The sequence below is a fragment of the Callorhinchus milii genome, unplaced genomic scaffold, assembly GCF_018977255.1.
Source record: "Callorhinchus milii isolate IMCB2004 unplaced genomic scaffold, IMCB_Cmil_1.0 Scaffold5, whole genome shotgun sequence".
Taxonomy (NCBI): Eukaryota; Metazoa; Chordata; class Chondrichthyes; order Chimaeriformes; family Callorhinchidae; genus Callorhinchus; species Callorhinchus milii.
Window position 1 is genome coordinate 43,096,670 of NW_024704746.1, and position 19,532 is coordinate 43,116,201.

Sequence of the window (19,532 nt, forward strand, 5' to 3'; positions counted from 1 at the left end):
TACTGGTAACTTGAGGGTGTGGGAGGGCAGCTCAGCAAAAGCAGCTGCTTGACAAGTATTCGGCTATTTGAAGCTGCTGTTATTTATTGTGCTTGGGGCGTGTGAAGGAGGGAGAAAATGGCTTTAAACACCTAAATGATCAAGTGATGGCCTGGTTTGATGCCTGTTGTGAAAATAATTTTGCATTTGACCCAGCGACCGGAAAGCTTGACATCTCCAGAGTCATCAGAATGAAATTGCTTTCCACGTGCCAAGTGTAGTGAAAGTGTGTTTTGTGGGTGAACGTGGCAGATAATTTGCACACAGCAGTGTCCCACAAACAGCCATGATTTGAGTGTCTGATTTTATCAGGGGGATTGTCGGCCAGGACATTGGGAGAGAGAGAGAGACTCGCTTCTCTTTTCCAATCGCGCTGTGGGATCTTTAGCGCCTTTTGGAGACGTTGGTTGTACGTGAGCCGGGGATGGCATTCGGTAAAGAGAGATTGGGGTACGGCACTGTATGAGTCTGTGACTGGATAGGGGCCACGATGCTCTCTAAAAATTCTACAGGAAATGTCTATCACCACATACGCACGCAAGCATGCACGCGCACACAGTGTCTGGAACAATTGGAGGCAACCTGTTTTTTTGGGTGATCCTTGCGTGTGTATGTGTTTGTGTATCTGGGTGGGTGTTTAGATATGGAGAAGTGAGATGAGTGCTACCAATTGAGCCAGGGTGATGCCAAGTTAAGCAGTTTTTCTGAAAGGGTCTGTCAGCATTCCCCAGTCTCAGTCGCAGCAATGCCTCTTGATTTGTGAGTGATTTAATGTGTGGTTTTCAAACACATGCATGGATTGCTCCATTCATAGCTCAATAATCTGTCCCATCACTATCATGACTGTAATTATTGGCCTGGCTGCCAGCATTATAGGCTACAGGGGAAGCTCGTGGGGAAAATGGGATTCAGTCAGTGGCTCATGTGGAGAAAAGCACAGGCTTTTGATGGGCCGACCAGCCTGTTTCTCAGCTCTGACATCATTCGAAGAATGTAGGAGGCTGTACAGCCTTTTCCACCAATTCATAAGACTGTAGAGGATCGGAGAATCATTGAGATTTGTAGCACAGAAGGAGGCCATTTGGCTGACTAGCTCTCAGAGCAAGCTGTCCTTTCAATCCAACTGCCTTGCCCTATCCTCCCCACCCCTTCATATACAATCTTTTAAATCATATTCGCACCACAACCTGTACCTCTTAATTCCCCCGTGTGTCCATGCACCAATCTGTCTATCCCTTTTTCAAACATCAGTTGGTTCTGCGCCCGTGGGCTCTGGGTTCCGCACTATCACCCCCTCTCGAGGTCTCACTGAGCAGCCATGTGTATCTGATCAGTAATAATAATAATAACCCTTATATTTGATATTACGCCTCATATCACAGAGCCACCTCCATGTGCTTCACAGTATCCACTGTGAAGTGTAGTGACTGTGTATTTTGTAGGTAAAATACAGCAGCGAATTTGTACACAGCAACGTCCCTTGAGCAGCCATGAAGTGAGTGAGTAATTTTAATCTGGGGGATCGTCGGCCAGGACACCGGGAGAGAGAAACACCCTTCTCTTTTCCAACATCGCCACAGGATCTTTAATGTCTGCCTGACCAGTAATAATAATATAACATATAATAATAAAAGTGTGTACATTGGATATCATGTCAGCAAAATGCCTCAAAGCGCTTTGCAGGATTTACTGTGAATTATTGAGGCTATGAATTCTTGTAGACACACCAAGTTGTCTTTGCAAAGCTCTTGTTTAATGTCTTTGATTTAACATCCCATCCCAAGGACAGCGCCTCCAACAATAAACCCCCATCACTACACTGGAGCGTCAGATGAAACTGTAAACTCAAGTCCCCAACGTAGGACTTGAACCCACGACCTCACAGATTCGGAGGTGAGAGTGGAGTGACTGAGCCAGGCTGACATTAGAGCGATATAATAATTATTATGAGACAATATCCCCCCTGGTGCTGGGCAAATCCATGGAGAGTGTTTAGGTCTGGAGGACACTGGACTTCCGATGAGCATCTCTGACGATTGCAGTGGCAAGTTGGCTTCTGCTTTATGAGGCCATCCAAATCCCTTCTGGGAGCACACTGAGATTGCACTGTATGCCAGCCCTGGCAGTGTGGCTTGTCCCAAGATGGGGTTCCTAATAATTACAGTATGTAGCATTTTCACCAGTGGAGCTTTTACAGTTGCTAAGAGATGGCTGAAATTGAGACCCGCCTCTAACCCTTTGTGAAGGATCTGCAGTAAAATTATTAACAGTTGGACAGAACAACAGCTCTCTATTACTGTCAGCGTTTGTCTGAATAAATTATTCTGATGGTGGAAACGGGGGACTGTGTAATTATTATTTGAAGCTTCCTGTTTGGCAGGACTTGGTGGGTTGACCGGAGGGACAATGAGGAAGGGTTCTGTGACAAGCAGCCTGTGCGACTGCTTACTTACAACCCTTTACACTTTTGTGCAGAATTGAAGGTCTCAGTCTGGCTCAGTCAATTGCACTCTTGTCTCTGAGTCAGGAGGTTGAGGGTTCAACCCCCTCGTCGAGAACTTTGAGATTACAGTCCAGACTGATGCTCCAGTGCAGTGGGTGGGGGGGATTTCTGCATTGTCAGAGATCCCATCTTTTTGGTGAGCTATTAAACTGAGACCTTGTCTGTGCTTGTTCAGGTGGATTTTAAAGATCCCGTGGCACTATTGGAAAAGAGAAGGGAGTTTCTCAATGGCAAGCTATGTGGGCTTAGCTGGTTAAATTCCAGCAATTACCCCAACACACACGCTGGGGTTTCCAAGCCTTGACTCTTACTAACTTGTGCCTAATACTCTCTGGAATTAGGATGTGTCAGATTAGATAACTGATAACTCTTTTATCTGTTAAAGCCTCTACTGATTAGAGATGGGTGTATCTCCAGGCGTTCCTGTCAACAATCACTTCCTGGTGAAGGTACAGGAAAAAGAGTAGGAAATTGGAATTTGGATGGGGATTTACTGGAGGAACGAACACTAAGACCAATACAATGGGTTGAGTGGTCTTGTGTGGATGGTTTCTGTGATTCTAATAGGCTGATATAGCGCACAAGAAGCAGATTACATGGTTGCACCTTTAATGAGCAAGGTTTTTTATTATTTATAATCCTTGCATTTGGTATAGTGCCTTATCACAAAAGAAGGATGTCTCAAAACGCTTCACAAGATTTACTGTGAAATGGAGTGACTGTATAATTGTAGGCGTACACGGCAGCACAACTGCGCACAGCAATGTTCCACAAACAGCCATGAAACAAATGAGCAATTTTATCTGGGGGAATCTTGACCAGGATACCTGGAGAAACTTCCTTCTGTTTTCGAATAGTGCCGCGAGATCTTTAACATCCACCTGAACAGGCAGATGGAACCTTGATTTAATAATAATAATAATACTTGCATTTGATATAGCGCTTTTCACGTCGGGAGGATGTCCCAAAGCGCTTCACAGAACACACTGTAAAGTGAATTGACTGTATATTTGTGGGCGAACGCGGCAGCCAATTGCGCACAGCAATGTTCCACAAACAGTCGTAGATTGAAAATGACCAATTTATTATTGGTTTTGGAGGGATTATTATTAGGCGTGTGGAGTAAGGAAACTTGCCCAAGGTTTCGCCCTGCCTGGAATTGAACTCAGGTCTCTCGCTTGCAAAGCGAGTGCTCTAACCACTGAGCTACAGGACTCCACAGGACAGCTACAGGATTTAACATCTCATCCGAAGGACGGCACCTCTGACAATGCAGCGCTCACCTCAGCACTGCATTGGAGTGTCAGTTTGGACTATGTGAGTTCATGTTCAGATATAGGACTGCAGAAAATATACAGTTATACAACTTCTTTCATATCAGGAGGACGTCTCAGATTGTATGACAGTGCTGGCTGGGCAGCCAAACTGGGGGTGGGACCCGAGCTGGGGGTGGGAGCCAAGAGGGGTTGGGAAAGGGAGGTGTGGGGTGGTGGGGTGGAGAGGAAGCAGATTTTTATCTAGGAAATATTAAGAGTTGGACTTTTTTTTGATGAGCTGAAGGATTATATGCATTGTGTGTTTTAATGCTGGATAAAGCCTCAAGCAATGAAAGCGTGATGAGCATTGTGTGTCTCTCTCTTTCTCTCTGATCCTCAAGGCTCTGCCAGAGTGAGCTACATGTCGGAGGAGAGGATTTAACAAAGCAGGGAGCCTGGTCACTGGTGCCAGCAGATTTATGTCTTTTAAATAAATATGAGTTTAGCATTGATGGCGTTCAATAATTTGCCAGGATTTCTGTCAGCGTGCTCAGAATTTTAATCATAATAATTCTCACATTTGATTCTGTGCCTTATCGTGTACTTGAGATGTCTCAAAGCACTTCACAGAATTTACTGTAAAAGTGCAGTGACTGTGTATTTTGTGGGTGAACCCGGCAGCCAATTTGCACACAGCAATGTCCCACAAACAGCCATGAAGTGATTGATTGATTTTATCTGGGGATTGTTGGCCAGGACACCGGGGGAGAGAAACTCCTTTCTCTTTTCCTAAGTGCCGAGGGAATTTTAACCTCCACCTGAACAGGACACAGACAGCGCCTGTTTAGTATCTCATGCAAAGGATAAAATGCTAAACATTCTTCACCTCCAACAATGCAGCACACGCCAGGACACTGTGGAGTGTCAGCTTAGATGGTGTAATTCCAAAACCCGAATTGGGGCTTGAACCCACAAACTTCTGACCCGGAGGCGAGAGCACTACGACTGAGCCAGGCTGACAAAGTTGATATCAGTGTGACTGGCACGGATGACTGGGGTCTAGAGAGGTTGCGATTGAGCTCTGAAATCTCTGCCTGTTTAATAAAAAGTAAGGCAATATTTTGAGTTGGGATGAGCCAACGAGCTGTAAATTAAAGCATCTAGGTGACAGTTTAATAGCTCAAATAGAGTCTCCTGCTACACTTGCAACTTAATTTTTAGGTGATATCTCGACAGCTCTGGAATGAGGGAAGGGACACCGTTGGGCAACTAATGCGAGCATTTATCTCTTGCTAACCCCGATTCATAAGAATATAATGACTACATTAAAGGACTGTCAAGTCACTGTTTTCAAGGCACATCGTCAACAGACATCACTGAGAGAGGCAAGACAAATACAGAGACAGATAGAGACACAGATAGAGATAGAAACACAGACACAGATATAGAGAGACAGATGATATACAGAGACAGACAGAGCAAGACAGAAAGGGACAGAGAAAGATAGTTCTTGTATGTATCTCCATTTGTGACACTGATCGTAGTTCCATTTGCACAATTCATTCTTGCAGGGTTTTCAGTTCTCAGTCTAAGATGACATTCCAGTGCATTGCTGGGGAAATCGCTGCATTGTCAGAGATGCAATCCTTCGGATGAGACGTTAAGCCGAGGCCCCATCTGTTCAGATTGCCATTTAAGATCCCGTGGCACTATTGGAAAATTTCTTTGCCCCGGTGTTCTGGTCAACAATCTCCCAAATAAAATCAGTCCCTTGCTTCAAGGCTATTGTTGGACATTACAGTGCGCAAATTGGCTACAAAATACACAATCACTACTCTTTAAAGTAAATGCTGTGAAGACTTTGAGACTATATGAAAGGCACACGTATACTACCAAAGATAAGGGTTTTTTTCTGTGAAGTGTAGTGACTGTGGTTTTGTATGCCAACGCAACAGCAATATCCCACAAGTAGCCATGAGTGATCAATTGTATCTGGGAGATTGTCAGCTAGGGCACCGGGAGAGAGAAACTCCCTTCTCTTTTCCAAAAGCATTGCAATAATGCAGGTGGGATCTCAGTTTGATGTCTCATCTTTCCAGACGGCACTCCCCCAGCACTGCAGTGGCGAGAGAGCCTAGACTGTGAGCTCAAAGTCCCGATGTGCAGCTTGAACCCACAAGCCTCCAGACTAGAGACTGTCTGAGCCTGCCTGTGATGAGGCATTTCTGCAGTAAAGTGGTCTTTGTGACAAATTCCTTTTATGTTAAATGTCATTCATGTTAATATTTCATCGGTAACTATAATTTAACAGTAACTTAACATGAAATTTTGATGCCTTTTTAACCTACTGCTGTGTCTCATTGTGTGAAATATAATCCTTTGCTTGACAGAGTAAAGCAGAATATAATTATTAGAGCAGAATGAGACTGGCTGGAAATGTATGATGGGTTCCTGGAAAAGTCTTTCTCTCACTGTCTTTCTATCTCTCTCTTCCTGTCTCTCTTTCTCTCTCTCTCTCGTTAACTCTCTCACTATCGCTCTCCCTTTCTCAGTATGTTTCTTTGCTTTTCTCTTTGTCTGTCTAACGCACTTTTTCCCCTTCTCTCCCCGTCTCCCTAGTTCTCTCTCCCGCCCCCCCCCCCCCCCCCCACCTCTCTCGTTCTCTCCCTCAAACTTTCAGGTACAAGGTGACCATTCTCTGACCGTTCCTAAAAAATCTATCTCCCTCCGCCTCCTGCCCTCTTCTCTCTTCCTTCAAATCTCATGAAACTCTTTCCCACTGGCACTGCCTTGCCCATTGGGGCTCACTGCCTGTATGCAAGTGAGCTCAGAGTCTCTCAGGGTTGAACCACGACCTTCTGACCCAGAGGTGAGAGCACTCCACCTGAGTCAGGCCATCACGGTTTTCATACCGCATTGCTCTGTGTTATACTGTGAGTGACATAGCTCTGCAAAGCCCACACATCAGCTATTTTTAAATAACCCACTGACTTGTTCTAGTGGCTGTTCAGTGAAACCATCTGTAGCTATTAGCTGGGCTGATTGCCAGCCTCCAACTCTCTCTGAACACAGCAAGGGATTAAACGTGTGCGTGCGTGACTGCCTCCAAGCCATAGTTTGGAGGCTTTTTTATTTCATAGAAAAAAGGAAAACTGGTTTAACTTATACAGGTGTTTGTGAATATTAACTGACATGGTTAATAGAAACATAGACCATTCTATTCTATGAAACATAGGCCATTCAGCTTTTGCCTGTTCCGACATTCTATGAGATCATGGCTGATCTGTACCTTAGGTCCAATTATCCACCCGTGTCCCGTATACCTTAATAATCTGACCTCACAAATAGCTATCCACCTCAGTCTTGAAGATGTGAATGGATCCAGCATCCACAGCCTTATTAGGAAGAGAGTTCCACATTTCCGTTAGCCTTTGAGTGAAAAACTGCCTCTTCACTCCTAAATGTCCTAGCTCTAATTTTAAGATTATGCCCCCTTTTTCTGGATTCCCTCGCCAGGGGAAATAGTTTCTCTGTATCTACCCTATCAAATCCCTTTGTTATTTTAAAAATCCTCAATCAGATCACCCCTCAACCTTCTGTTTTTGCTATTTTGGATCCATGGTGGATGACCTCACACTTCCCCACATTGAATTCTGTCTGCCACAGTTTTGCCCACTCGTTTAATCTGTTTTAAGTCCCTTTGTAACTTCCTGCTCCCACTTACACAATTTAGTGTGCCTCCTAACTTTGTATCATCTGCAGATTTGATTATAAAACTCTGTACCTTCATCCAAGTTATATGGTGAATATTTATGGCGAAAAGCTGAGTCCCCAGCACAAGCCCCTGGGAGAACCACTTGTCACTTCCCACTAAAACAGAACGTTCCTTTTATCCCTCCATTCTGTTTCCCACTTCACAACCAATTACCAAGCCATTTCACAAGGTTACCTCCTGATTCCATTGGCTTTTATTTTTGTTAATAACCTCTTGTCCCTGCACTCCTCTGCACCCCCTACCTCTCTGACCTCTCTCCTCAAAACAGTATCCATTGCCTTCGTTCCTCCGGGTCTGGCCTCCTCCTTGTCCCCCGAGTCCTCCGCTCCACCCTCGGCGGCCGTGCCTTCAGTCACTACGCCCCGAGGCTCTGGAACTGCCTTCCTCACTCCCTTCGTCTCGCTCCCTCCCTTCCCATCTTCAGGTCTCTGCTGAAGACCTTTCTTTTCGACCGTGCCTTTGGTCACCTTCCTCCCCCTCCCCCTGGCTCGGTCCCGGGATCCGAAACTGTAAAGCGCTCTGAGACGCCGTCCAGCGTGGACGGCGCTATATAAATCCAAGTTGTTGTTGTTGTTGTGCGGAACCTTAACAAATGCCTTCTGAATGTCCGTAAACGAAATCCATAGACACTCTCTCATAATAATAATAATCCTTGCACTTGATACAGCGCTTTTCACGTCGGAAGGACTTCCCAAAGCGCTTCACAGAACACACACTGTATCCACCATGTTAGTGACCTACTTAAAAAATTTAATTAGATTCAAAATTATGGTGTTCAAAATTATGAGGGGATTTGATAGGGTGAACAGAGAGAAACTGTTTCCACTAGTGGGTGGGTCGGTAACCAGAGGACACAGATTTAAAATAGTTGCCAAAAGAACCAGAGGGGAGGTGAGGAGAATGTTTTTCACACACAGAGTTGTTCGGATACATTGTCTGAAAGGGATTCGATAACACCTTTCAACAGAGAAGTAAATAGATATGTGGGGAGGACAAATTTGCAGGGGGAGAGGGATTAATTTGGACAGCTCTTTCAAAGAATCCGCACTGAGCGATGGGCTGAATGGCCTCATTCTATGCTGTACAATTCTATGATTCTATTTATCAGACATGACGTACCCTTCACAAATCCATGCTGACTCTCTTTGATTAGCTCATACTTGTCTGAGTGCTCAATCACTCTGTCTCTGAACTGAAGTTAAACCGAATGATCTGTAGTTACATGGTTTCTTCCTCCCCTCTTAAATAATGGAGTGACATTTGCAATTCTCCAATCCAAGGGCACAATTCGGTAGGAATTCCACCCTAAAAGACAGTCTGACTAGCTCTACCTCTGCAACATTGCCCGCTTCCGCTACTACCAATTCCGTCAGGCTGCAGAGACCCTTGTGCACGCTTTCATTACGTCCAGGCTTGACTAAGCTAACTCCCTGCTTGCCCAACTTTCCAACTCTTTCCTCCACAAGCTGCAGATTATTCAGAATTCTGTAGCTCGTGACCTCTCCTACACCAAACTGTGTCAGCTGATCATCCCCATCCATGCTTAGTTTCACTGATTCCTCAGCCCCAGACGATAGAGTTCAAGTTCCTCATGCACACTTCCAAAGTCCTCCGTGGTTTTGCTCCTCCCTACCTCTGTGACCTACTGTCCTTATCGTAACACCTTACCAACCTGTCTGCACCCTCCGCTAGGCACGAACTGGCTGTTCCATGTCCCCCGCCCTGCCCCCTCCACCATCAGCGGTCGGGTCTTCATCATTTCTTCCCCCACGATCTGGAACTCCATCCCGGAGCCTCTCTGCCTCGCTCCCTCCTTCAGGGCCCGTATTAAGACCTTCCTCTTTGACCATGCCTCTCTCCTCCACCCACTTTGAGCTCCAACCCCACCTGATTCCAACCTCCAGCTCGGGTGCAAACCTTGACTGTCCAATTGACTTGGAACGTCACCCTAACGTGAAAGGCGCTATACAAATGCAATTTGTTGCTCTTGTTGCACGGAATGCAGCATCCTGGCTTCCTCCCTTCTCTCTCCACCCCACAGTTCCTCGCTGGTTTGAAAAACCTGTCTGTTTAGGGTTCAGGTGGACTTTAAAGATCCAACAGCACGATTCAGTGTCCTGATCGACAATCCCCCAGATAAATTTGCTTGTGGGACATTGCTGTGTACAAATTGGCTGCCTCTTTCACCTACACAGTCACTACACTTTTTAGTAAATCCTGTGAAGTGCTTTGAGACGTCCTCCCAGCATTTGCACACAGTTCCTATAGTGTCAAAGAGCTTCACACTTTATTGCTATTAAGATCGTGGCTGTGTGTTTTGTTGGTGGATGAGGCAGCTGGTTTGTAACCAGTAGTTCAGACAAGGAAAGTGAAGGAAATGAGCGATGCATTGGCCAGGACACGAGGAGAAACTCATTTTCCATCTTTCAATAGTGCCACGGGATTTTTAGTGACCATCTGAACAGGCGAAGACAGAACCTCGGCGCCTCTGACAAGACAGCGCTCCCCCAGCGCTGCACAGGAGGGTCAGTCTGGACTGTGAGCTCAAAGACCCGATGTGGGGCTGGATACCACAATCTCCTGACTTTGAGACAGGAGAGTGAATTGGCAAATGGCACATGTGCTTAGGATGAAAATTGATTGCGCAGCAGACATACGGCTTCTGAATTATAGAAAATGATCTTCAGTAATGTGTACTGATGCCATAAACGTTCATTACTTGTCATTTTATTTGGATTAGATGGGAAGAAAATTCAATAGTGTAGATTCATAACATCGTGCTTGAGCGCTCTTATTGGACAACCTAATAATAATAATAATCTTTGCATTTGATACAGCGCCTTATTGCGTCGTTGAGACATCTAAAATCGCATCATGTGTCACACATTTACTGTAAAGCACAGTGTGTTTTGTGAGCGAATGTGGCAGCTAATTGATGCAGAGCAACATCCCGCAACAGCCGTGAAGTGAGTGACTGATTTCATCTGGGGAATTGTTGGCCAGGATACCGGGGGGAGAGAAACTCCCTTCTCTTTTCCAATAGAGCCTCGGGATCTTTAATGTCCACCTGAGCAGGCAGATGGGACCGCGGTTTAATGTCTCAGAGAAGGATGGCGCCTCTGACATTGCAGGGCACCCCCCAGCACTGCATTGTCAGCTTAGACTGTGAGCTCAAAGTCCCCGACGTGGGTCTTGAACCCACAACCTTCTGATTCAGAGGCGGGAGCACTGATTGAGCCAGGCTGACACCTCTTAACTGCTGTACTGTGCTGTGTTTGCATCCTGCTTGCTTTTCCTCTCCTTTCTCTCATGTGGAAAGTTAAATGCAAAACTGCATATGTGTTTGTTCGACGATTGTTTTTTATATAGAAGTGGAAAATAGAATGAGAGGGAGTGTTTTCTTTGCCTATGGGCATCAACCTTGAAATTGCATCAGCCTGTAAACTGGTTATTTATCAGCCTTGTTCAGGACTCACACTCTCGCCTCTGAGTCAGGAGGTTGTGGGTTCGAGTCCCACCATTTTGGGGACTTTGAGATCACAGTCCACGCTGACTTTCCATTGTGGTGCTCGGATTGTGCTGCATTGTCAGAGGTGGCGTCCTTTGGATGAGACATTAAACCGTCTGTACCTGTTCAGGTGGTTGTTAAAAATCCCACAACACTGTTCGAAAAGAGAAGGGAGTTTCTCCCTCCCGATATCCCGGCCAACAATCCCCCCCCAGATACAATTGATTGTTTGTGGAACTTTGCTGAATTTAAATTAATTGACATAAATCAATTATAAATAATGTCATTAATAATAATAATAATTAATAATCTTTCCATTTGATATAGCACTTTTCACGTCTTTGAGACGTCTCAAAGCGCTTCACAGAATAGACTGTAAAGTGAATTGACTGTATATTTGTGGGTGAAATTCGGCAGCTGTGTCCTACAAACAGCTGTGGATTGAGTGACCCAAATTTATTGTCTTGTTTTTTTTCTTGAGGGATTATTATCAGGCTTGTGGAATAAGGAAACATGCCCAAGGTTTTGCCCTGTCAGCAATCAAACCCAGGTCTCTCGCTTGCGAGGCAAGTGCTCTAACCACTGAGCTACAGGAATCCACAACAATAATAATATTAATAATAAAGTAATATTTTGATTAATCAACTTAAATTAATTAATCCTAACAATAATTTATTATTATTTAATTGTGAATTAATTTAAATTGATTTATTGATTAATTTGAACTAATTAAGATTGTCTAATTGTTTATATCCTCATTAATTACTGCTTACCCCCCCCCCCACCCTATCACTGGCCAGTATTTGAAATTTCCCCTTTAACACGAGAGCCCTCTGTATCTAACCAGTTTCTCATGCAGTCTGAAGCCCTGTTCTGAATGCCCGCTATGCCCATCAGTTGTGCGAGTGGTTCTTTTGTGTGTAAGATCTGTGTGCTGGGTGACAGAGAATGCTTCTGTCTGCCTCTTCGGTGAGTGTTTTGTCAGTGAGCCTCAGGCAATTATAACACTAGCCTGTGTTCTGCTGCCCCCAGGGAAATAACAGTCATTTTTGTTGCACAGAATGGCCTGATCTTCTTGTTTTTTTTCAACATATTTACTATAAAAAGGTCTTTTGTAAACTCTCTGAGCAGAAAGCTCTCTGTCTGAGGGTTAGAGTTGGAGGGGTAGAGGGAGGGAGTGACAGAGGTTAGGGGAGTAGAAATTGAAGGCTTGGCCACCGATGGTCGGAGGAGAGGAAGGGGGAGCCCAACTTAGATGAGCGGAGCTTGAAATGGATCCGCTGGGAGACAGCCAGTACCTGGAGAGCGCGGGGATGATGAGTGCACAGTCCAGGCTGACATTCCAGTATAGTTCTGGGGGGAGTGCTGATTTATCAGAAGCTCCGTACTTCGGATGAGATATTGACTGAGTCTACCTGTTCAGGTGGACAGTAAAGATCCCGTGGCGCTATTTGAAAAGAGAAGGAAGTTTTTCGCTCTCCTGGTATCCTGGCTGACAATCCCATAGATAAAATTGGTCAACAAAAACAGCTTTCATTTATATCATGACCTCAATGCAGGGTAGCATCCCTGAGCATTTAAAATTGGTCACTCACTTCGTGGGATGTTGCTGTCTGTAAATTGGCTGCCGGGTTTGCCCACGAAACACACAGTTACTATACTTCACAGTAAATCCCGTGAATCGCTTTGAGACATATCGATAACGTATCAGATGTAAAGATTATTTTTATTGTTTTTATTTGTTCAGTCTTGTGCAACTTAAGATAATGATCTGGGTTTACTTTTCCAATCCCATTTAAAATGCTACACACCCCCTCTGAAGGCTGAAGAGCCCCAGCTTGTGTAATTGTTGGTTGTAAATCAATTGTGCACTGGGTTCCATCAAGTCAAATGCAAACAATAACACTTCAGTGATCCCCGGGGAATGATGTATAACCAAAAAGCTCAGTGTTCCATTCTCTTCCCCCCACCCGCTCGGCTCCACTGTCTCCCTGACACCCAGCATATCCACTTCAAAATCCTTCTTGTGAATCACCATCCACGTTCTTTCCCTCCAGTCTGACCCACTGAGCCACACGCAGACTAAACCTGCTGAGCGCCAGCCACTTCCTGGGGCAGGAATAGCACGGAGGGGTGGGTGACTGTGTGTGCCTGGCTGCGTGTGGTGTCTGTGCATATGTGCACACGTGTATGTGTGTATACATGTACGTGTGCGCGAGTGCATGTGTGTGTGTTTGTGCATGCTCATGCGTATGTGTGCGTGTACAAGGGTGTGTGTGCGATTCAATATATAGTGTGCAGCAGCCATTCAGTGTACAGTTATGTCCAATACAGTTTCTACAATGTCTACAGCAATGCAGCAATTTGTATTGTATTGTAAAGATGTGGGTTTAAGCCCCATTTTGGGGACTTTGGGGTCACAGTCTAGGTTACTCTACGTGTTTTCGAAGGTTCTATCCTTTGGATAAAACATTGAACCAAGGTCCCTTCTGTGCCTGTTCAGGTGGATGTTGAAGATCCCGCAGGGCTATTAGAAAACAGATCTTTAACATCCATCTGAACAGGTACAGACTGGACTTCGATTTAAGGTCTCATCCGAGGAATGACGTCTCTGCAATGTGGCTCTCTCCCAGCATTGCACAAGAATGTCAGCCTGGACTGTGAGCTTTGATATGGAGGTTCAATCTACAATGACCTCTGACTGCAAAGTATTACGTGGCTTCAAACCACTGAAAAAAAAACATTTTGTGTAAATTAGAGCATGATTGGGGACGGGGAAAGAGAAGGGAAAGGGATTTGGATAAGCGAACGCTCGCGTTGTTACAGCACGTACGTTGCCTTGAATGGTGCAAAAAGTACCAAATTGCAGTGAAGGTTTGGGTAGTGATAGCTTCACCGTGCTTTAGATTTAGTGAGGAACTATCCTTTACAGCAGTCCTGCTCCAGGCAGTAAAACGGTTCGTGACGCTGTGCTCAGGACCAGCCGTCCTCCAGCAGCAGTGAGCCCCACTCCGCACAGCAGAGGAGGCACTAGACCCTGACTTCTTCGGTACCTACGTACTCCACTGCGAGGCTGCTCTGCTCACTGAGCGTGGGTGTGAGTAATTTACTCTAACTGCCTCTAATGGGGGCACGGTGAGCGTTGGCTAGCGGAGTATTAATTGATGTGGGTGTTTAAGATAATGGATTAATCAGCGAAAGAGGCCTCGCACTCACGTATAGAAGCTTTGCGAGAGCGAGAGCGTGGCGTTAACCAGTTCCTGTTAATAAGCAGGCCACGAGTAAACCTGCGGCCAATCCACACAGAGAAACTAGTCGAGCTTTTAATAGTCACTATAGCAACAGTGTGTGTATGTTGCGGTGTGTGTCTGTTTGTGTGTGATTGTGAATGCACGTGTAACTGTTCAGTGTTCCAGCGCCTTGGGAGGTCCTCTCGACGTGAAAGGCACTATAAAATGTAATTTGTTGTTATTGTTGTGTGTGGGTATGAGTGTGTGTGTGTGTGAAGGCATGTGTGTGTGTGTGTGTGTGTGTGTGAAGGCATGTGTGTGTGTGAGTGTTCTCCTGCTTGTTCACTCTGATTGTCAGCAGTGTGTTTACTGTGAGAGCACTTGTTGATCTGTCTCTTCCCTCCCACCTCCTCGCGCCACCAGAGGTAGGCGATCTATTTCAGCCTGGTAATTTCTGGTAATTTATTCCTTGGGGGTAATGTGGCGATAGCTAATGTCATTGTGAAAGGTCAGGCCACACAGTCATGCCAGTAACACTCTCAGCATCGCTCCCTGTTTGAATCACCAGCAGATTGTGCTGCGTGAGAGGCAGCCAGAACAGCACAGAACATCAAGCGCTGTGATGATTGTGTGAGCAGACCACCCCTCTGCACAGGGAGTTAATCTCAGTAACAGCTTGCATTCCCCTACACCTGCTTTGGCTTATTTGCTCACTTCTCTCTGCTTTTCCCTTCATGTCTCTTGGACTGAGAGTTCCATGTGTGTACGCTACCTATATACATAGAAATCTCGCCTGGAATGGTCTGGAATGAAATGCGCTCTCTCTCTCTTCCTGGAGGGATCCATCCTGTTTATCCAATCATATTGTCATTCCAGAGAGTATTAGGGGCAGGTTGTGGGTTGGGGTGGGGATCCTCAAGATGTGTGTTGGGGTAACTGCTGGAGTTTAACCAACTAAAGTTGCATAGCTTGCCATTGAGAGCACTGTGGTAAGCTTTTTTACTAGGACTACCCTATCTGTTAAGGCTTTGTTAAAGGGTTAAAGGTAGCTGAATGGGAAGAGTCCCTGTCCCCAGTGACTGTTCTGCCCGTCCCAGTTCTCCCAATGAGCTAGTCTAGCTGGGGCAGTTATCAGCAGTCCCCTGGAGTACTGCGGACTGGCCTGGCTCAGGAACTGAACTAGAGACCATCACTCGAGGGTTGACTCAATTCTAACATTCTGTTGCTAACACGTTACCTTGGAAATAGCTCAGCTCCAAAGAGACCCTACTCCGCATCCCAATCCCCAGAAAGACATTATTCGGGTGGTGTGTTCAAGCTGAGACCCTCTACAATCTATGCCTGATCTTCTGGTGAGCAATACAAATTCCTGCACCAGTATTGGAAAGGGGAAGGGAGTTCCTCCCATTGTCTCAACCAACATTCCACCCCCTTCCCTTCAATGAAATCAGTCCTTTGCCTTATGGCTATTTTTGGCACCTTGCCACCCTGCTTTGAGGTCATTCAATATGCAAAACACATAGTGACTGCACTTTACAGTATGTCCGTGAATCTCCTTTTGTGACATTGGATCTTGAAAAATTCCTCTGCCTTCTCGTCTCCCATCACGATTTCTCCGAAAAACTCCTCTCCACTTAGACTGTGAGCTCAAAGACCCCGATGTTGGCTTGAAACCCACAACCTCCTGACTCAGTGGCGAGAGTACGAGTGACTGAGCCAGGCTGACAGAGAATTTAGCAAGTGACATGGTGTATTAAAGTGTGAAGCGCATGTAAGATATAGAGTTGAGCCGATCAGGGTGTCATTATTGTGAGTTGTGATCAGCCCCCACGTTTGTCTTACCAAACCTTCTGGACTGAATGCAATTTTAACATTTATTTCTCCCTTCAGTATTCCTTTGATGTGTTGTGTCATTCACTGTAAAGTGTAGTGGTTTGTGTGATTATGTATTTTGTAGGCAAACACAGCAGTCAATTTGTACACAGCAATATCCCACAAACAGACTTGGAGTGAGTGAGTAATTTAATCTGGGGGATTGTCGGCCAGGACACCGTGAAAGAGAAACTCCCTTCTCTTTTCCAACAGTGCTGTGGGATCTTTAACATCCAACTGAACAGGCACAAACAAGAGCTTGACTTGCATGCCACCTGAAAGACGGCACCTGTGACAATCCAGTGCTCCCCCAGCATTATTGGAGCTTCAATATAGACGATGCGCTCAAAGTCTAGAGCCGGATTTTTGCTTTCGCTGTGTGTAATCAGTGGAGATAAGAGACTTGGCAAATCATCACTTCCTTTATCCTGTGGTGAAAAGAATTCAATGTTCAGAGACTGATTCTTCCTGTGTTCAGATTTGCAGGAAACAACCAGGAGCTTTGAGAAGCCCTTCCGTTCCCTTTGTTTCTCACATTCTGTGGTTTGTAAGCAAATTAGTGCAGTAGCATCAATAAGCATTACGATAGTTGCAGTCTTGATTGACGCCCATTGGCGATGCTGGGGATAGAGGGAGAGAGCGCCTCATTATCGGAGATGCTGTTCTCTTTGGATAGGACGTTAAAACTAGTGTCCAACACTGTTAAAAAAGAGAAGGGAGTTCCTCTCAGTGTCACGGCTGTCAATCACCTATTCCTGACGTCTGTTTGTGGGAGCTTGCTCGATTCTCAAAATGGCAGTCGGGTCAGCATTGGAAGAAAGGCGGATGAGTTGAGAGTAATCCATGTGATGTGGTTAGAGATGTGTCAACATGGGGAGGTGCTAGAGAGATGCAGGTTCTTTCTTTTGGGCCCAGGTCAGGGTTCAAGTGAATCCTGTGAAGCACTTTGAGACATCCTCTTGATGTGAAAGGCATTGTATCAAATGTAAAGGTCTTTATTTTTATTATCACAATATGGAGCGATTTGCTGGGAGTGAGGGCTGGAGGGGAAAATAAGGGGAAGGGGAACCCAACCAACTGTCACCCCCTCCCTCCCACCCAGGTGTCGCTCATCGTCAGCTCAGCAGGAGTCGGACTCTCACTTCTTGAGTCAGAAGGTTGTGGGTTTAAGCCTCACATTTGAGCTTACAGTCCAGGCTGAGGCTCCAGTGCAGTTTGGAGTTTGCGTTCTTTGTTAAACTGAGGCGTTGAACCAAGGTCCTGACTGCCCGTTCATTTGGACGCTAAAGATCCTGTGGCACAGTTGGAAAAGAGAAGGGAATTTCTCTCTCTCCCCCAGTGACCTGGCCGACAAGTAAAATTTGTGATTTAATTCATGGCTGTTCGTAGGACGTTGCTCTGCGCAAATTGGCTGCTGTATTCGTCTACGAAATACACAGTCACTACAGTTTTGAGGTGAATCCTCAAGGAGACACTACGCCAACTGTCTGCTCACTGGACTTTCCAACTCTTCCCTCCACAAGCTGCAGGTTATTTAGAATTCTGCAGCCTGTGTCCTCTCCCACTCCAGGCTCCGCGAACTAATCACCCCCATTCTTGCCCAGCTTCACTGGCTCCCCATCCCTCAGAGAATCAAGTACAAAATCTTCAAAGCCTCCACGGTCTTGCTCCCCCTACCTCTCTGACCTTCTAACCCCATATCAGCCTGTCCGCTCCCTCCGTTAGGCAGACACCAGCTTCAGGTCCACCGCACTTCCAGCCCCACCATTGGCCGTCGGACATTCAGCATCTCTGCCCCCAGATTCTGGAACTCTATCCCGCAATCCGTCCACTTCAGCCCCTCTCTTTCCTCCTTGAAGTCCCATCTAAGGACTTTCCTCTTTGACCGTGCTTTCAGCCACCCTCCCACCCCCAAAACCCCTACCCTCCACTCCTCCTGACCCCAACTCCCAGTTCGGGTTCAAAAACCCTTGACTTTCCAGCGCCCTGGGACGTCTTTCCGATGTGAAGGGCGCTATACAAGTGTAATTTGCTGTTATTGTTGAATCCTGTGAAGCGCTTTGAGACGTCCTCCTGACATGAAAGGCAATATAATTGTAACAATACAATTTATTTCTATTGTGCAAGTTTTTGTGTTATTTTATAATTTTCTCTCTCTCTTTCTCAGCTTAACAAGCAGCAGCTACAGACCATAAAAGACCGTTTCCAGGCCTTCATGAATGGGGAGACACAGATTGTTGCTGACGAGGCGTTTTGCAATGCAATTCATAGTTACTATGAGGTATGTGCAAACCTGTACTTCACTGAGGCTGTTGTCCTCCTCCCCACCACCCATTCCAGATACAGGGAAGTGCCTGTGTGTACATGACATACATGTGTGAAACTCTCAGTCTGGTTTGGATACTCTTAAGCACGGTGATGGGTTTCCGCATATGTCAGACACCTGGCTGATCACGTGTTAAGCGCTCTGAGACACTACCCTACATGGAGGGCACTATATAAGTACAAGTTGTTGTTGTTGATGGGTTTCTGTGTATAATCACGGTGACAAGTTTCTATGTCTGTCAGACACTAGGGTGATCACGGTGATGAGTTTCGGTATGTGTCAGACACCAACTGATCATGGTGATGGTTTCCATGTGGGTCAGACACCTGGCTGAGCAAAAAAAAGTTGATGTTGACTGGTCTTCCCTGGTATTGCATGGTCCTTTAGTTGGATGTAGACACAAAATCCGTACTGGTAGCACAGGACCTTTGCCTCAGCTCCTCGTGGATCTCCCACACACAGGAGCTGCCAGGCACATGATAAGTCTCTCTGACAAAGGGAGCAATCCCCAGATCCTCCCACTGGGAACAAAATCTCTGCATAAGTAAGACGCCCACTGCAAATAATTGAAAATTGCAGATCAGAAAAAGTCTAGCACTGCCAACGATCTTCCTGCCTGGGAACAAAGTCTCTCTGGGACAGTTGTTATGTAGATAAAATAATAACAATCTTTACATTTGGTACAGCACCTTTCACATTGGGAAGATGTCTCAAAACACTTCACAGGATTTACTGTGAAGTGTAGTGACAGTGTTTTTTGGGCGAGCGCTGCAGCCAATTTGTGCATAGCAATGTCCCACAAACACCCATGAAGTGAATCATCAATTTTATCTGTGGGATTGCTGGCCAGGACCCCGAAGAGAGAAACTCCCTTCTGTTTTCAAATAGTGTTGTGGGATCTTTAATGTCCCCAGAACAGGTCCTCGGTTTATCGTCTCAACTGAAAGAAAGCGCCTCCGTCAATGCAGCGCTCCCCCAGAACAGCACTGGAACGTCAGCCTAGACTGAAATCCACAACCTTCT

The 19,532-nt window shown here is 45.8% G+C and overlaps 1 protein-coding gene across 3 annotated transcripts in view; it reads left to right on the forward strand.

The window, feature by feature from the left end:
• Positions 1–19,532, forward strand: part of LOC103179424 (calcium-dependent secretion activator 2) — a 104,304-nt gene that overhangs the window by 6,036 nt on the left and 78,736 nt on the right. For all 3 annotated transcript variants that reach the window (XM_007894716.2, XM_042335347.1, XM_042335348.1), the window contains exon 2: positions 18,351–18,464. In XM_007894716.2, the coding sequence (XP_007892907.2) occupies positions 18,351–18,464 (114 nt within the window). The remainder of the gene's footprint in view (positions 1–18,350; positions 18,465–19,532) is intronic.